This window comes from Hyperoodon ampullatus (genome assembly GCF_949752795.1).
Source record: "Hyperoodon ampullatus genome assembly, chromosome: 3".
Classification (NCBI taxonomy): domain Eukaryota; kingdom Metazoa; phylum Chordata; class Mammalia; order Artiodactyla; family Ziphiidae; genus Hyperoodon; species Hyperoodon ampullatus.
This window is the reverse complement of record NC_136916.1, coordinates 161,625,576-161,645,352: the sequence shown is the minus strand read 5'-3', so window position 1 is coordinate 161,645,352 and position 19,777 is coordinate 161,625,576. Positions and strand designations below refer to the sequence as shown.

The 19,777-nt window shown below is 37.5% G+C and overlaps 1 protein-coding gene across 1 annotated transcript; it reads right to left on the bottom strand.

Moving 5' to 3' along the window:
• Positions 1 to 2,401: 2,401 nt before the first annotated feature.
• Positions 2,402 to 4,758, bottom strand: LOC307050202 (nucleolar RNA helicase 2-like; the record flags this gene model as incomplete). Its single annotated transcript, XM_079700067.1, is given in 3 exon segments — positions 2,402 to 4,470; positions 4,473 to 4,686; positions 4,690 to 4,758. Coding segments are annotated over 3 exon segments (2,352 nt in total).
• Between the last annotated feature and the right edge of the window lie 15,019 nt (positions 4,759 to 19,777).

Sequence of the window (19,777 nt, the reverse complement as noted above, 5' to 3'; positions counted from 1 at the left end):
ATAATTTCTCCAATAACCATTTGTCCTCGATTGATTGTAGAGTAGTCACAATTTGGGGAGATAAACACCAGCACATCAGAGGTGAACTTTAGGACTCTGTGCTTCAGGAACCAGGCTTAAACCAACTAGGGCATAATATTCTCTGAGTTATAATAAATTCTCAGGACCAAACCGAGGTCAAAGAGACATCAGAAAGAGTTTCCTGGGGGGTTTGTTCCCTCCTTTATGTGAGAGAGCCATATTATGGGATGGTCTCTTTTCCTCTGGTTTCTTTTGCAGAGATTGAGTCCTAGGATTGTTACAGCTATTTTGCTTGAGCAAGAAACCAACACAGACTTAACTAGAAGCCCAGAGGACTGCAGAAAAAAAGATAAAACCTGAAGTCCTCCCTTCCTCTGGACTTCCCAATAAATAAACCAAAACAATCCCTTTCCTTTAAAAGACTTTGAATTTGGTTGTCTGTTATTTGCAGCCAAAGTCATTCCAATGTGTATACCTCTCTGCCCATTCTTCAAAGTTTACTTCAAACCTTGATTTCTTTATATTGATAGTCGCTTTCTACTGATAATTTATAGAGCTCTTACAAGATACCAGGTGCTGTTCTGAGTATTTCGCGTGGGTGGTGAGAGGTCAACAGCCTAGTGAAATTATTCAATTATATCCTAAAATTTGTAAGATTATAGAAATATTAAGTAACTTCCCCAAGGTCCTACAAGTAGGAGGGAAAATATGTTTAAACCCAGGTAGTATTGTTCCAGAAGTTTCATTCCCAACTATTACATGTTACTGTCTCATTATATGCTAATCTCATATTAGATCCATATAAGCTCTTCTTTTTGAATTATTTGACATTTATTGTCTATTTTACAGTTAATACCTGCTATTAAATTGCCCTGGGCTATTTTCACCCTATATTTTTTACCTAACCTATTTTTTTAACATCTTTATTGGAGTATAACTGGTTTACAATGTTGTGTTGGTTTCTGCTGTATAACAAAGTGAATCAGCTATATATATATACTTATATCCCCATATCTCCTCCTCTTGCGTCTCCCTCCCACCCTCCCTATCCCACTCCTGTAGGTGGTCACAAAGCACCAAGCTGATCTCCCTGTGCTAGGCAGCTGCTTCCCACTAGCTATCTATTTTACATTTTACTTAACCTATTTTATATTTATATTTATGTTTCACATGTGATCCTTCCTTTTTGCCCGATTCATTTGGAATAGACTCTGTTTTGCAGTACTCTTATATTCTATAATGTTTTGTAAACACAATGAATTCTGTTTGTATAGCAATACTGATACAATCTCAAAATCATGACAAGTTTGGCTATGCTAAACTTAATCACCATGTTGTAGCATACTTGAACATAGACTAATATTAAGGCAACCCCCTTCTCCACTTCCTCCCCTTTCCATACAAAATTGGACATCATAAGACGGGAATTTCTTCAACATCCTTATCTCACTCTCACCATCATCTGAATTCAACCACCCTAATCTTTGCTGTCCCTTCTTATACATTTTGTATAAGACAAATTTTATCATTACTCTGCTTCCCACCCCCTTTTGCCTGCCAGGTGACCTTGGTTCATTGGCTCTTACATCTTTTTTCTTATATATTCAACTTTTTCTCTCTTTACTGACTCCTTTAGCTTGTAAACAATGTTTAAATCCTATCTTCTTAAAAACTAAAAGGAACACTCTCTTCCACACCAAGCCCCCACTTAACTTCTTCTTTAGAACTCATCTCGTTTCATAGCCAAGTTCCTGGAACATGTCTTCTTTCTCACTTTCTATTCCTAATTCTTCTGCCTCCAACTCAAAGTAAACTAAATGTTTGTTGCTAAAGTGATTAGCCTTAAAAAATGAGTGGGCTGTCTGTTTCACTGTTTCCCATTAACTGCTTCCTTTTGGAGTTTTCCTCTCCCTGAGCTTCAACATTCCTATCTTTTCTTGTTGCTTTCCTATTAATCTGCTTCTATATATTACTCATGGGATTCCCTTCCTCTGTTAATACTTTAAATACTGTTATTTCTTATTCTTGTACCTGGATATTTCATTTATTCCCACTATTTTTTTCTACTTTTATTTATTTTTTTTTCAGCAGATACATGCTTGATTTTATCTTATAATCTATAGACACTGCATTAGAATATGTAATGAATTCACACACCTTTTCCAAAGGAATACCCGATACAGAAGTAGCAACAAAGTTATAAATGACAATGATCAGATGAAATAATTTAGATGAAGCCTGTCTCTCTTGAAGAGATGGGGACTGGGCAAGTAGTCAGGAAGGAAATACAATGTGCTTTTAACTTTGTATGAAAAATAATGTTCAGTTTCCTGTTGCCGAACATAGTTCTGTTTTTGCCACATAAATCCTCTACTTCAAATTACTGTCCGAATGCTTTACTAAAATTCCGCTTCTGGCCTTTGTTTTGGAATCTGTTACTTTTGTTGCCACCTCCTGATCGCTGTCCTCTGAAGCTTCTATTTCTTTCCCGCTGTCCCTTGAGACCTCGATTGCCTTCCTGCTGTCCCCTGAAGCTTCTGTTTCCTTCCCGCTGTCCCCTGAAGCTTCGATATCCTTCCCGTGGTCCTTCTAGCTCTGGTTGCTCTGTGGCCACAGAAAGCTGCCAGCGCCATGAATCATGCCATTTTTCCTGTACTTCTGTTACTGATGCAGTAGGGATATCAAAGCAAACACCCTGCTTGCCTTTGAGAAAGACCATTCCCTTCACTTTGGAATCAATATCCTCACCCAGTTGCTCTTTAAGTTCTTTCCAAGCATAACTAATATTTGGCATTTCAACTGAGCACTGCAAGATCATGGTCACAGAACCCACATCTGAGTTGATCAAGGAGCGCTGGTTGACTGACGTGGCACCTGAAATATGGGCCAGGGCTGCTGCCAGGGCTTCCACGGCTCCCTTCTCCTCGATCAGCTTCTCGGCTGACTGCTTGAAGTGAGCAATCTCAGTGGGAGGCACAGAATCCAAAAGCCTGATGGCATCTTTGCTAGAAGCTTTTATTATCTCTGTTGCAGAAGGAACACCTATCCTCTTAAATTTAATTCCTGCTTTTTGCTCCACTTGGACTAACTGATATTCTTCCTTGTGCTGATAAAAGCAGATGCAAATCCCAGTCCTTCCAGCTCTACCTGTTCGCCCAGAACGATGAGTGTAGGACTCCACATCCTTTGGTGGAGAGCTCTGTACAACCAGATCAACCTTGGGGATGTCTAACCCACGTGCAGTGACATTGGTTGCAATCAAAACTCCAAAATCACCATTTCTAAAACCCTTCAGGGTGATTTCCCTTTGCTTCTGTGGAATGTCTCCGTGTAATGACTGGGCATCCTGCCTTATGGACACATTCTGTGACAACTCCTGGGCTTCTTTCTTGGTTTCACAGAAGATGATAGTGCGCCCTTGATAACCACTGTACACTCGGATCACTTCCCCAATAACTGCTGCCCTTTGAGTCCAGTGGCACTTGATAGCCAACTGCTCTACAGTTATTGCCGTTTTCTGGGTCTTTTTACCAATCAGGTCCACTTGTTCATATGTAGATTTCATGTATTTCTTAGCAACATTATAAACCCAATGAGGGCAAGTTGCAGAACAAAGCAATGTTTGGGGATTGTCTTCTGAATCTTTCTTGTATGCCACACATAAAATCTCTTCCACTTGATCAGCAAAGCCCATGTCCAACATCTGGTCAACTTCATCCAGGACAACATGCTTACGTTTGGTGAGATCTAGCTTGCCATTCTGCAGGTGGTCTTTGATACGACCTGGTGTCCCAACCAGGATATCAATCCCATTCCGCATGCATTCAATTTGTCCTCCGTAGGGAGTTCCACCATAAAAACAAGCCACTGCCAGCTTTTTTGTGACGTCACTGAAGTCTCTGCTTACTTGACTTGCCAACTCCCTTGTGGGTGTAAGAACCAGTACCTGAGGGGCACGGCCTCTCTTCCGGTCTTGCAGTTCTCCCTGAAGTTTCTCAACCAAAGGGATAGCAAAGGAGAATGTCTTCCCAGTTCCTGTCCGTGCCTGTGCAATCAAGTCCTTCCCACTATAGACGTGGTGAAACGTCTTTGCTTGTATAGGAAACAGGAAGGTCACCCCACGGGCTTTGAGAAGTTTAATAGTTTCTTCAGATATGGGAAAATTAGAGAAAGCTCCTTCTTTTTGCTCCACAGTTATTTCCTGCTCTAACTCACTGTTACTTTCTTCACTGGCAGCTTCCTTGGAGTCGGAGTCAGGTCCAGAATGAGGGAATCCATTCTTCAGGTTGGGGCTTTTCTCTCCAATTTCTCCATTCATTTCTTTTTCTTTCTTCATCTTCTTGGACTTAGGTGCACCCAAGTCATCCTCAGAAGACTCCTCATTTTTTATTAGTTTTTTGGTTTTAGGAGAAACAACTGTCCTTTCACAGGGCTCCTTTGATTTTTCGCACTTTTGGTTTTAGGAGAAATAATGTCATCTTGAGATGGCGCCTCTTTCTTTTTTGCCTTTTTGGATTTAGGAGAACTCATGTCAGCCTCAGAAGGCCCTGCTTTCTTTTTAACCTCTTTAGCTTTGGGAGAAATCGTTTCGTCCTTTTCTTCTGCTGCCTCTTCAGTCTTATTAGATTTTGGCTTCTCTTTTTTACCTTTCTTCTCATTTTGCTTTCACGGCATCTCCACTCTTGCCATGGCCGTGTCCGACTCCAAATCCGTGTCACTAAGAAGTTTCCCTGGCATCACTCAGGACAAGCAGAATAGGCCTACCACTCTTGTCCACCGCGTGGAAAGGAAGAGAATGCCCAGCTTTCTCTTTAGCCCACCCAGCTTTCATCCTACTTTTATTGTTGATTCAAAGTGGCAGTTTTTCAGACTTTCTGAAGAGCAGAAGTCCTCTCCCTGAATTTTCTCTTGCCTGATTCCTGAAACCCCAACATTAGTGCTACAACATGGAACAAAATATTTTGATTTCTATAGGAGTGAAATATAGCCTCTTTTATTTATCTTTCATAGGAATAATGGTCTTGAACAATGTGGGTTCTGTGTGGTGGATATCAGAAAAGTGGAGAGAGGAGATTATAGAACTAAGTGGTGAGAATGTGAGGGGTAGTTTTCAACTATATGATAATTTTGTTGAGGACTTCAAATATCAAAACAAATCATAAATGTTTCAAACATAGATGTGTCATGCTAAGGAAACTTTGCAATGCCTACTTTTAGGCTACATCCATCTACTGCTAAAACAGGAAAAGGAAAGTAAAAACAATATCATTGTTTGATATAAAATATCATACTGTAAATATTCTAATACTTTTTTTTCCTTCGGCTTTTTTTTAAGATATCATTGACATAGACACTGTATAAGTTTGAGGTATATAACATAATGCTTTGATACATCATGAAATGATTACCACAATAAGTTTAGTGAACATTCATCATTTAACATTGATACAAAATAAAAGAAAAAAGAAAATAAAAACATTTTTCCTTGCAATGAGAACTCAGGATTTATTCTAACTTTCATATATTACATACAGCAGTATTAATTGTATTACTCACTTTATACATTACATCCCTAGCACTTATTTATCTTATAACTGGAAGTTTGTACCTTTTGACCACCTTCATCCAACCCCTCTCCCCCAACACCCCATAACCACAAAAGTGATTTTTTATGAGTTTGTTTGTTTTCCGAAGTATAATTGACCTACAATACTATGTTAGTTCTTGGTGTACAACATAGTGTTTTGATACTTCTGTACATTACAAAATGATCACCATGATAAATCTAGTTATCATCTGTCACCATACAAAGATATTATATTATTACTGACTATATTTTTCACACTGTACATTTCATCCTGTGACTCATTTATTTTGTAACTGGAAGTCTGTAACTCTTAATTTTCTTAACCTATTTCACTCAGCACCCCCATCCCTCTCCCCTCTGGCAACCACTTGTTCTCTGTGGCTATGTTTCTGTTTTATGTTTGTGCATTTGTCTTGTATTTTGGATTCCACATATACGTGAAGTCACACGGTATTTGTCTTTCTCTGTATAACTTATTTAACTTAACATAATACCCTCTAGGTCCATCCACATTGTTACAAATGGCAAGATTTTACTCTTTTTTATGGCAGAGTAATATCCCATTGTTCATATATACCACATCTGCTTTATCCAGTCATTTATTGATGGAAACTTAAGTTACTTCAATATCTTGCTTATTGTGAATAATGCTGCAATGAATATAGAGGTGCATATATCTTTTTGTTTTCATTTGAAAAATACCCAGAAGGGAAATTGCTGGATCCTGTTGTAATTCTACTTTTTAATTTTTTGAGGAACCTCAGTACTGTTTTCCATAGTGGCTGCTAAATGCTCTTAATACTTGACAAAAGAAAAAAAAATTGAAATGCTAGGTGGAAGTGCTGTCTTATGTTGTAATATGTGCTCTGACTTTGGAATTTGTCTGTTAAAATGATTTTCCCCATGAAGGAAGAATTTTAAAACTTACAAAGAAAGAGGGGATGTGATGGGAGGGAGGGAAACAAAGGAAAGAAAAAAAATTAAAATATATATGGAATTCAGTATGCTGTAATTTCAGACGTCCTTGATGGTCTTAACTTGCAGAGCACATAGGAGATGAAAGAAAGAGGGAGAAAAGAAAACTTGCTGGTTCTTAGTGGATTAACAAATGGTCTCTTAATAAACGCTGCTATAGTGTTTATGGTACAACAAGGGGAGCCCATATTACCTTTAAGTCGTGCCTTTCCCGTGGCCTATATTGTCTAATCTTGTACTACATTTAATCAAGTTTGATGGGCTGCATAACAAAGGAGGAATTCCAGATAGTATTTGCTCTCATTCTTTTATTCCCTGGGTAGATACCGGGAAGAGGCAAAACATGAATCTGAGGAATGAAGAAGTTTCAGCATAATGCACTGACCTCTAGAGCAAACTCGTTCCACATGAGAGTGTTCATGTTAATAAAAAGGTTAGCATCATTAATTCCATGATCTCTTGTTTTGACAGCCAAGATGAATCGGTCTGTTTTCTTAAACATTCTATCCTCTTTCCTAGATGGAGATCACATCCACAGTCATGGCAGTGAGTCAATTAATACAATTTCTTGAAAAGACATATGTAATAATGACCATCAGACAACTTGAGAAAATATTCAGTGCATTCATAATCACATAAATCTTTACAATGATTTCATAAATGTTTACAAAAATTCCTTCCAAATCTTTTCCTATATCTATACCTACTGTTGAAGTCACTGAGAAAGCTGTTATAATCATTGTAAAATATGCAAAGTAAAGAGAATTACAGTGACAAAGGAGCTATATTCTCTTCATGTTCCAGTCTAAATATAAAAATTCCTTGTGAATTGATTGCAACCTTGAATCACTTTGTTTTCATGCCAGTGCTTTCCAGATATAGAGAACCAATAAACTTTTACATTGCTTAGCTAACCTACTAGCTCTCTAAAGCTATGATGAGCATCAATAATAATTTTCTAAATGAATTCTTAGAGCCATAGAATTGAAAAAGTCAAGTCCCAAAGATCAGAAATAGATTGTAAAAGGGGAAGGGTTGCTAATGGCCCCTCCTTTTTTGTGTTGTACTTGGCCCAGTGAGTGAGGGGCTTAAAAAAGGAAAGTATGAGTGGAAGTACATAAGCTAATGGTTTCTTGGAAAGATAGACCATGAATAGTCAGATAATGAAAACACAGAAGAGATGAGGGTGTCAAAAAGAGATGGCATGTACTTCTCAATTTAGTACAGGTCAGTCCTTTTTTTTGTTTGTTTCTTTTTGAATTTTATTTTATCTATTTTTTATAAAGCAGGTTCTTATTAGTTAAATATTTTATACATATTTGTGTATATATGTCAATCCCAATCTCCTAATTCATCCCATCATCACCACCCTCCTGCCACCATCCCCCCTTGGTGTCCATATGTTTGTTCTCTACATCTGTGTCTCTATTTCTGCCCTGGAAACTGGTTCATCTGTACCATATTTCTAGATTCCACATATATATGTTAATATACGATATTTGTTTTTCTCTTTGGCTTACTTCACTCTGTATGACAGTCTCTAGATCCATCCACATCTCTACAAATGACCCAATTTCATTCCTTTTTGTGGCTGAGTAATATTCCATTGTATATATGTACCACTTCTTCTTTATCCATTTGTCTGTCGATGAGCATTTAGGTTGCTTACATGACCTGGCTATTGTAAATAGTGCTACAATGAACATTGGGGTGCATGTGTCTTTTTGAATTATGGTTTTCTCTGGGTATATGCCCAGTAGTGGGATGGCTGGGTCATATGGTAATTCTATTTTTAGTTTTATAAGGAACCTCCATACTATTCTCCATAGTGACTGTATCAATTTATATTCCCACCAACAGTGCAAGAGGGTTCCCTTTTTCTCCACACCCTCTCCAGCATTTGTTGTTTGTAGATTTTCTGATGATGCACATTCTAACTGGTATGAGGTGATACCTCATTGTAGTTTGGATTTGCATTTCTCTAATAATTAGTGATGTTGAGCAGCTTTTCATGAGCCTCTTGGCCATCTGTATGTCTTCTTCAGGGAAATGTCTATTTAGGTCTTCTGCCCATTTTTTGATTGGGTTGTTTGTTTTTTTCATATTGAGCTGCATGAGCTGTTTATATATTTTGGAGATTAATCCTTTGTCAGTTGATTCATTTGCAAATATTTTCTCACATTCTGAGGGTTGTCTTTTCGTCATGTTTGTAGTTTCCTTTGCTTTGCAAAAGCTTTGAAGTTTCATTAGGTCCCATTTGTTTATCTTTGTTTTTATTTCCATTACTCTAGGAGGTGGATCAAAAAAAGATCTTGCTGTGCTTTATGTCAAAGCATGTTCTTCCTATGTTTTTGTCTAAGAGTTTTATAGTGTCTGGTCTTACATTTAGGTCTTAATCCATTTTGAGCTTATTTTTGTGTATAGTCTTAAGAAGTGTTCTAATTTCATTCTTTTACAAGTAGCTGCCCAGTTTTCCTAGCACCACTTATTGAAGAGACTGTCTTTTCTCCATTGTATATCCTTGCCTCCTTTGTCATAGATTAGTTGACTATACATGGGTTCATTTCTGGGCTTTCTATCCTATTCCATTGATCTATATTTCTGTTTTTGTACCAGTACCATATTGTCTTGATTAGTGTAGCTTTGTAGTATAGTCTGAAGTCAGGGAGTCTGATTCCTCCAGCTCCATTTTTTCGCTCAAGACTGCTTTGGCTATTTGGGATCTTTTGTGTCTCCATACACATTTTAAGATTTTTTGTTCTAGTTCTTTAAAAAATGCCACTGGTAATTTGATAGGGATTGCATTGAATCTTTGGGTAGTATAGTCATTTTCACAATATTGATTCTTCCAATCCAAGAACATGGTATATCTCTCCATCTGTTTGTGTCATCTTTGATTTCTTTCCTCAGTGTCTTATAGTTTTCTGAGTACAGGTCTTTTACCTCCTTAGGTAGGTTTTTCCTAGGTATTTTATTCTTTTTGTTGCAATGGTGAATGGGATTGTTTTCTTAATTTCCCTTTCTGATCTTTTGTTGTTAGTGTATAGGAATGTGAGAGATTTCTGTGCATAAATTTTGTATCCTGCAACTTTACCAAATTCATTGATTAGCTCTAGTAGTTTTCTGGTGGCATCTTTAGGATTCTCTATGCATAGTATCAAGTCATCTGAAAACACTGACAGTTTTACTTCTTGTTTTCCAATTTGTATTCCTTTCATTTCTTTTTCTTCTCTGATTACTGTGGCTAGGACTTCCAAAACTATGTGGAATAATAGTGGCAAGAGTGGACATCCTTGTCTTCTTCCTGACGTTAGAGGAAATGGTTTCAGTTTTTCACCATTGAGAATGATGTTTGCTGTGGGTGTGTCATCTATGGCCTTGATTATGTTCAGGTAGGTTCCCTCTATGCCCACTCTCTGGAGAGTTTTTATCATAAATGGGTGTTGAATTTTGTCAAAAGCTTTTTCTACATTTATTGAGTTGACCATATGGTTTTTATTCTTCAGTTTGTTAATATGATGTATCCCATTGATTGATTTCTGTGTATTGAAGAGTCCTTGCATTCCCGGGATAAATCCCACTTCATCATGGTGTATTATGTTTTTAATGTGTTGTTGGATTCTGTTTGCTGGTATTGTGTTGAGGATTTTTGCATATATATTCATCAGTGATATTGGTCTGTAATTTTCTTTTTTTTTTTTTTTTGTAGTATCTTTGTCTCATTTTCGTATCAGGGTTATGGTGGCCTCATAGAATGTGTTTGGGAGTGCTCCTTCCTCTGCAATTTTTTGGAAGAGTTTCAGAAGGATGGCTGTTAGCTCTTCTCTAAATGTTTGATAGAATTCACCTGTGAAGCCATCTGGTCCTGGACTTTTGTTTGTTGGAAGATTTTTAATCACAGTTTCAATTTCATTACTTGTGATTGGTCTGTTCATATTTTCTATTTCTTCCTGGTTCAGTCTTGGAAGGTTATACATTTCTAAGAATTTGTCCATTTCTTACAGGTTATCCATTTTATTGGCATAGAGTTGCTTGTAGTAGTCTCTTAGGATGCTTTGTATTTCTATGGTGTCCATTGTAACTTCTCCTTTTTCATTTCTAATTTTATTGATTTGAGTCCTCTCCCTCTTTTTCTTGATGAGTCTGGCTAAAGGTTTATCAGTTCTGTTTATCTTCTCAAAGAACCAGCTTTTCATTTTATTGATCTTTGCTACTGTCTTCTTTGTTTCTATTTCATTTATTTCTGCTCTGATCTTTATGATTTCTTTCCTTCTACTCATTTTGTGTTTTGTTTGTTCTTCTTTCTCTAGTTCCTTTAGGTGTAAGGTTAGATTGTTTATTTGAGATTTTTCTTGTTTCTTGAGGTAGGCTTTTATTGCTATAAACTTCCCTCTTAGGACTGCTTTTGCTGCATCCCATAGGTTTTGGATAGTTGTGTTTTCATTGTAATTTGTCTCTAGGTATTTTTTGATTTCCTCTTTGATTTCTTCAGTGATCTATTTGTTATTTACTAATGTATTGCTTAGCCTTCATGTGTTTGTTATTTTTTCCCTGTAATTGATTTCTAATCTCATAGCGTTGCTTGATATGATTTCAATTTTCTAAAATTTACTGAGGTTTTATTTGCGACCCAAGATGTGATCTATTCTGGAGAATGTTCCATGTGCAGTTGAGAAGAAAGTGTAATCTACTGTTTTTGGATGGAATGTCCGATAAATATCAATTGAATCTATCTGGTCTATGTCATTTAAAGCTTGTGTTTCCTTATTAATTTTCTGTCTGGTGATCTGTCCATTCGTGTAAATGAAGTGTTAAAATCCCCCACTATTATTGTGTTACTGTCGATTTCCTCTTTTATAGCTGTTAGCATTTGCCTTATGTATTGAGGTACTCCTATTTTGGGTGCATATATATTTATAATTGTTATGGCTTCTTCTTGGATTGATCCCTTGATCATTATATAGTGTCCTTCCTTGTCTCCTGTAACATTCTTTATTTTAAAGTCTATTTTATCTGATATGAGTATTGTTATTCCAGCTATCTTTTGATTTCCATTTGCATTGAATATCTTTTTCCATCCCCTCACTTTCAGTCTGTATGTGTCCCTAGATTTGAAGTGGGTCTCTTTTAGACAGCATATATATGGATCTTGTTTTTGTATCCATTCAGTGAGCCTGTGTCTTTTGGTTGGAGCATTTAATCCATTCACATTTAAGGTAATTATTGATATGTATGTTCCTATTACCATTTTCTTAATTGTTTTGGGTTTGTTTTTGTAGGTCCTTTTCTTCTCTTGTGTTTCCCACTTAGAGAAGTTCCTTTAGTATTTGTTGTAGAGCTGGTTTGGTGATACTGACTTCTCTTAGTTTTGCTTCTCTGTAAAGCTTTTGATTTCTCCATCAAATCTGAATGAGAACCTTGCCAGGTAGAGTAATCTTGGTTGTAGGTTTTTCCCTTTCATCACTTTAAATATATCGTGCCACACCCTTCTGGCTTGTAGAGTTTCTGCTGAGAAATCAGCTGTTAACCTTATGGGAGTTCCCTTGTAAGTTATTTGTCATTTTTCCCTTGTTGCTTTCAATAATTTTTCTCTGTGTTTAATTTTTGTCAGCTTGATTACTTTATGTCTTGGTGTTTTTTCTTCTTGGGTTTATCCTGCCTTGGACTTTCTGTGCTTCCTGGTCTGGGATGGCTATTTCCTTTCCCATGTTAGGGAAATTTTCGACTATCATCTCTTCAAATATTTTCTTTGGTCCTTTCTCTCTCTCTTCTCCTTCCGGGACCCCTATAATGTGAATGTTGTTGTGTTTAATGTTGTCCCAAAGGTCCCTTAGGCTGTCTTAATATCTTTTCATTCTTTTTTCTTTATCTTGTTCTGCATCAGTGAATTCCAGCATTCTGTCTTCCAGGTCACTTGTCCATTCTTCTGGCTCAGTTATTCTGGTATTGATTCCTTCTAGTGTATTTTTTCATTTCAGTTATTATATTCTTCATCTCTGTTTGTTTGTTCTTTAATTCTTCCAGGAGTTTGTTCTTTAATTCTTCTAGGTATTTTAAAATATTTCTTGCATCTTCTTGATCTTTGCCTCCATTCTTTTTCTGAGGTCCTAGATCATCTTCACTATCATTATTCTGAATTATTTTCCTGGAAGGTTGCCTATCTCCACTTCATTTAGTTGTTTTTCTTGGGTTTTATCTTGTTTCTTCATCTGGTACAGAGTCCTCTGCCTTTTCATTTTGTCTATCTTTCTGTGAATGTGGTTTTATTTCCACTGCCTGCAGAATTGTAGTTCTTCTTACTTCTGCTGTCTGTCCTCTGGTGGATGAGGCTATCTGAGAAGTTTGTGCATGCTTCCTGATGGGAGGGGCTGGTGGTGGGTAGAGCTGGGTGTTGCTGTGGTGGGTAGAGCTCAGTAAAACTTTAATCTGCTTGTCTGCTGATGGGTGGGGCTGAATGCCCTCCTGTTGGTTGTTTGGCCTGAGGCATCCCAGCACTGGAGCCTACCTGGCTCTTTGGTGGGGCCAATGGCAGACTCTGGGAGAGCTCACTCCAAGGTGTACTTCCGAGAACTTCCGCTGCCAGAGTACCTGTCCCTGCGGTGAGCCTCAGCCACGCCCCGCATCTGCAGGAGACCCTCCAACACCAGCAGATATGCCTAGCTCAGTCTCCTATGGGGTCACCCCTCCTTCCCGTGGATCCCAATGTTCACACTACTTTGAGCATGCCCTCCAAGAGTGGAGTCTCTGTTTCCCCCAGTCCTGTCGAAGTCCTGCAATCAAACCCTGGTCACCTTCAAAGTCTGATTCTCTAGCAATTCCTCCTGCCATTGCTGGACCCCCAGGTTGGAAAGGCTGCTGTGGGGCTCAGAACCTTCACTCCAGTGGGTGGACTTCTGTGGTATAAGTGTTCTCCAGTTCGTGAGTCACCCACCCAGCAGTTATGGAATTTGATTTTATTGTGATTGTGCCACTCCTACCATCTAATTGCAGCTTCTCCTTTGTCTTTGGATGTGGGGTATCACCCACCCAGCAGTGATGGGATTTGATTTTATTGTGATTGTGCCACTCCTACCATCTAATTGAAGCTTCTCCTTTGTCTTTGGATGTGGGGTATCTTTTTTGGTAAGTTCCAGTGTCTTCCTGTCAGTGATTGTTCAGCAGTTATTTGTGATTCCGGTGCTCTTGCAAGAGGGAGTGAGCACACGTCCTTCTACTCTGCCATCTTGAACCAATCTCCACAAGGTCAGTCCTTATGCACAGATGTATTTTCTACCATCGTAAATTCTACTCACTTGCCAACTTGTGTATCCCAGCCTCAAATTGTCAACCACTGGCCTAATCAAAGCAGACCTGAATTTTTGTCCACTTTTGCTGCAGTTTCTCTTAATTGGCTACTCAAAAGACGTTTCCAACCTCTTTTTCTTTTACCACCTCCACAAAAGGGACTGGAAAGCCAAATATTTACTTTCCCAGTATATTTTCTGTTATAATAAGTATTTAACCCAGTTCCAGCCTCTGAGAAATAAGCAGAATTCTGCTGATGGTGAGGGTCTAGTTCTCAAAAAAAATTGCTTCCCTTATAAAAAAGCATGTGGTGAATTTTCTGCACTTGTCCATTCTTCTTGCCTTCAGAATAGGTGATTTATCCATAGCTGCTACAAGCTCATATCACCACGAGGCAAGTGGGGAAAGACCAACAGTCTTAGGATGGCAAAGTAGGAAGACAGAAAGATAGCATGCTTAAGTGCTCAAACAAATGCCAGCAAAAAGCTCAGATTAGGTATGTACACAAAATAACTACTATTTAAGCCACTGTATTCTGGTTTTCTGATTGTTACAGGTCAATACATGTTTGTGTGATTTAAGGTATTTTTCAAAGAAATATTTTTAGTGTTTTGTTAATGATAAGCATATTTGATTTTACTAACATAAAGCTCCACAGGATATGCTTTTATTTTTTGACAGAATTGTCATTCTGATCACATTAAAAAAGCCTAGGATATCTACAAACACATAGGAATCTCATCTTATATAAACAAAACATTTTAACCAACTGGTACTTCGTCAGAAATCTTGGTGGAGTTTTATATTTCGTCTCTATCGTCTCAACATAGCACTTGTTTTATCAACTCTTTAGCCTTATGGTGTGAATCTATTTGTCCTCTCTGCATTCCCTGAAGTGGTAATAAAAGGACATTGCATGATTCATTGATTGTAGTACTAAAACAGGCATGTAGAATTTTTTTAATGTGACTTCATTTTGTCATGCAGTAAATAATTTTAATAATTATATTTTTATGGCTTGGCATTTGATAGGCAACTATACTTATAGTGTCTGCACACATGGCCAACCCAAATTTTTTCCACTGCTCTTGTGCCAGCTCAATGAAGCACAGCCCAATGCAATGAAAAGAACACAAGTGTGAGACACCTCAGTAGGTGGTATGTATTACCTACTAACTCTGTGGCTTCAGATAATTTTATCAACTTCTGCTTAAGCGCTATCCTTTGTATAACACAGAGATAATCTTGTATATTTCTGTTTCACAATTAAATGAGTTGTAAAAATAATCCATCATAGAACTTAGCACACATTTCACTCAATGTATGTCAGTAACTTTCTATATTTTCCTGATATATTCATTTATTGTTGTTGTTGTTGTTAAATGATCCATGCTTATTGAGGTAAAATGTATAAGTCCATTAGTATTGGTAGAAGCAAAAGAATATACCCCCAGTCTCTCATGTAGTAATCTGTAGAGCACAAAAGGTAAAATAGAAATAAATTGTGAGTAGATCCTTAATATATAATAATAATGATTGACATGTGGAAAGCTGACCATGTGTTTGACATCTGTTAAGGCTATGAGTGGATTACTAATTTTAAACCTCTCAAAAACCCTGTCATTAAGCTACCATTTTGGTCATATCCATTTTGCAAATAAGAAAACTAAAGATTCAGAAAGTGTAAAGAACTTACTCAAAGTCCATCAGTGTTGGAATTTGGTGAACTTAGTATTTGAATGAAATCTCCATTATTTTAGAGTCTACTCTTCAATTCTGCTTTATACACTGTCTAGAGAGTAGTTGATAATGTATAATTGATTGAATGTCATCAAATGGAAGAATATCTCCCTAGTCTCCAGAAATCCTTAAACATTTTTTAAACTGAAACAACCTATTTTTATATTCCTTTTTTTTTTTTTTTTTTTTTTTTTTTTTGTGGTACATGGGCCTCTCACTGTTGTGGCCTCTCCCGTTGTGGAGCACAGGCTCCGGACGCACAGGCTCAGTGACCATGGCTCACAGGCCTAGCCATTCCATGACATGTGGGATCTCCCCAGACCAGGGCACGAACCCATGTCCCCTGCATTGGCAGGAGGACTCTCAACCACTGCGCCACCAGGGAAGCCCTATATTCTCTTATTTTTTAGAGGAATGTGATTATATCAAATAGTACATCAAATAATGATCTGATTATGATCCATATGGCACATGTTTCAACTCCTTTGTTAAATATTGAAAACACAACTTCTCAGTAGAATGGTTGTTATGAGAGGCCGGGAGGTAAAGGAAAAGGGGAGATGCCGTCAGAGGGTACATATTTTAGTTAGAAGATGAATAAGTTCTAGAGACCTAATGTACAGCATAATTAATTACAACGTACTATATCCTTGAAATATACTAAGAGAGTAGTTCACAGCTGTTCTTACCACACACACAAAAGATAACTATGTGAAGTGATGGATGTGTTAATTAGCTTGATTGTGGTAACCATTTCATAACGTATATCAAAACATCATGTTGGGGCTTCCCTGGTGGTGCAGTGGTTGAGAGTCCGCCTGCTGATGCAGGGGACACAGGTTTGTGCCCCAGTCCGGGAAGATCCCACATGCCACGGAGTGGCTTGGCCAATGAGCCATGGCCACTGAGCCTGCACGTCCGGAGCCTGTGCTCCGCAATGGGAGAGGCCACAACAGTGAGAGGCCCATGTACTGTGCAAAAAAAAAAAAAAAAAAAAAAAAATCATGTTGTTCAGCCTAAATACATACAATTTTATTTTTCAATCACACCTCAGTAAAGCAGAGAAAGAAATAAGTAAACAGAAAACTTTACCCTGAAAGAGAAAATAAAAAATAACATAGCTTCTCAGATTTTTGATAAATCTGAAAGTCAAGATTCAGTAGCTTTTATGCTGTGTCAACATGCAGGACCAGATCAAGACACCAAAAGCCAAAATCTAAATTATGTTCTGCTGGCTTCAAATAAATATTTCATTCCCAACACCCAAGGATTTACATATGTGACAAACAAAAATTTTTAAATATATAGCTTAGTTTCATTTATTTATATCCTGAGGAGATGAATGTAAGCAGATCTAAAATCTTGCTTAACTTTTAATGCATTTTTTAGAAAAGATGTGAATTGTGAATAGGCTGTTGGAAGTGAGCCTTATAAATCACCTGAACTGTTCCACTATTGGTATGTCTTGGAGTCATTATGTATAATTGGTTAATGGTGTATTTATTCTCACATTATTGGATCAGCTCCAGGGATAATCACTGATGAGTTTCAAAACTCCAGGAGGATTTCTGTGCAGAGGTAAATGAATTAAAAAACAAGGTAAAACTAATTACTTTTATTTAAATTCAATTTAGGGGTAATCGTTCTGTCTTGGGCTTCTTGCAGCAGTTTTCAGAAGTGATAAATTTGCTTTAGTTTGCTAACTTGCATTTCCCTAGAGGTGAGAAATTAAATCATTGGTGATGAAAATCAGAAAGGAAGCCATTCAAACTAAAGTTCATAGTAGAATTTCCCACCTTCATGCTCTCTTCTTTTTAATACCTTATCTTATTTAACATGGTCTTTGGAAACTTGATAAATAGGGAAAAAAAGAACCATTTTCAGAGACAAAATCAAATGCACATTACTTAAAGGAGTTAGGATTTCCAGAAACTATACAAACACTACACTACAAAAAAGCTCATGTGTATTTCATTGAGGGTATCTGCCCTGACTGGACACAGAAAATGCTGAGAGTATAGTGCTATAATTTTCATGTAAAGCTACTAGATATGGTTAAGTAATAAAAATTCAAGACCTTTTACCTCAATATGCTTCACTGGATTAATTATTTTTTAGCTGTCTGATATGATAGCATTAGAGCTCATTTCCTTTGACATGAGGATATGTATACTATTCAAGTGTAAATATCACTGGAATAGATTTATAAATTATTGCATTTAACATGTGCTCCATGAGATAAATAGGAGTTCTCCAGACATAATAACTTGAGATAGGGAAAAGGGTGCAGTGAGAAATGAATTTCATAAGGTTTTGGTGAGTATATCATTTAAAATGAGATTCAACTACATATTAAGGAAGATCTAAATAAAGGTGGTTTGAACAAGAAGTGAGCTCTACCATAAAAATATTCTCGAGCTAGGTGTTGCAAGTTGGTGCAAGTACTTGGTTGTCATCAGGGATCAAGGACTCTTCTATTTTTCTGTTCTAATACCCCCCTTTTCCCCTAATTTACTAACATGTTGAAGCAATGAATGTCACTGATTGAATGGGTAGAGGAGAAGAAAGACAGTAGAGAACCAGTACTACAAATTATCATTGCCATTTTTCAACTCTTGGTGTGCAGTAGAAACAAGGGGAAGCCAAACCACCAGAAATCAGGAAGAACAGCAACAAGAGAGTTAAAGGCATAGCCTCCCCATGGAACTGAACAGAGATCTGTAGAACCTCAGGCAGCTCTGGATGCCTAGGGTCTTCTGTGTAAATGGAACTCAAACTCTGACTTCTCTTACTTACCGTTTCCCCATCACCTTTTACTCATTCTTTAGCCCAACCAAAGGATAAACAACTTGTTGCTCTTATAGTTTGTGTAAGCCATAACATTTGGATGGCCATTTGGATCATTTATAATTTTACAGAAGCCCATTTTATCATTTGTGTCTAACAGCATGTCATGCATCCAAATCAGATCAAAAGATGCCATAAAAATTGAGTTGTATAAAATAGATAAAATGAGATGTCATTGCATGAACAATTAATTTAAAGCCCCCTCACCGCTTTTTACATAAGATGCTGTCATGATATTTCGAATTTCTTCTTGAGGACTAAAAAATCTAGTGGACTAGATACATGGTTTGTGACCTGGATTAAAGATCTTTTGTCCATTTAGCAGTTTGTTGTTATGGGTTCACACACAAAAGAGGCAGTGAATTTATTCTTAGTGCCCACTCTAGTAGATGGAATAAAAGAGACCCTATATAAATGTTTGTTGAATAACTATATAAATAAATTAAAGAATTCTCGGAGGGTCACTATAAGAGAAAGGTTTAAATTTCATCGTCATTAGTGTATATCATCTAGTTGCTATGTTCCTTCATATGTACTATAAGCTGATTCTTTCACAGAAAATTAGAACAAAACTGCATTCAGCTTTTAAATAACTGCCTTCTTGGAGATCACACCATTGCTGAATAATGAACATCATTTGATTGTTCTTCCCTTCTGTCAAAAAGAGTTAAAGCTAGTGAAATACATTCTTTAAGAAAATGTGTGTACCATATGTGGATGACTTATCATCGTGCCCTCTTTAAAAAGCCCATGTATGTGAAAATCAGAGATAGCACAGAGGTGCAAGTTCAAGAATGATACAGCTTTTTGAAATCCTATGTAAATTGCTTTCCCCTCTTTATAATTCCGGGAGAGAACAAGAGAGCACATTTTTGCAAACTTGCCAGTCCTTGGGTCTTTTAGCTTGTCTTACTCATGGTCCCACTTGGGGTCTAATGAGCCCAAACTATTATACATGAGCTTATTGTCAGGGACCGTGCATTGGATAGTGGCAGAGAAGTGACTCAGAAGTGACTGTTGCAGAAATGAGCAGAAGTTAAAAGACTAAGACCACTCCTATCATGATATATAATAAGGTCATTAGCTACTGAAATCACCACTGCCATTCAGGTCACTGGGAGGGGAAGGAGTTGGTAAAGAACAGTCTTATAGCACCAGGACTATTTTTTGCCTATTGAGATTCATATTCTTTTTTGGCGGGGGGGCGGGATACGTGGGCCTCTCAATGTTGTGGCCTCTCCCGTTGTGGAGCACAGGCTCCGGACGCGCAGGCTCAGCGGCCATGGCTCACGGGCCCAGCCACTCCGCAGCATGTGGGATCCT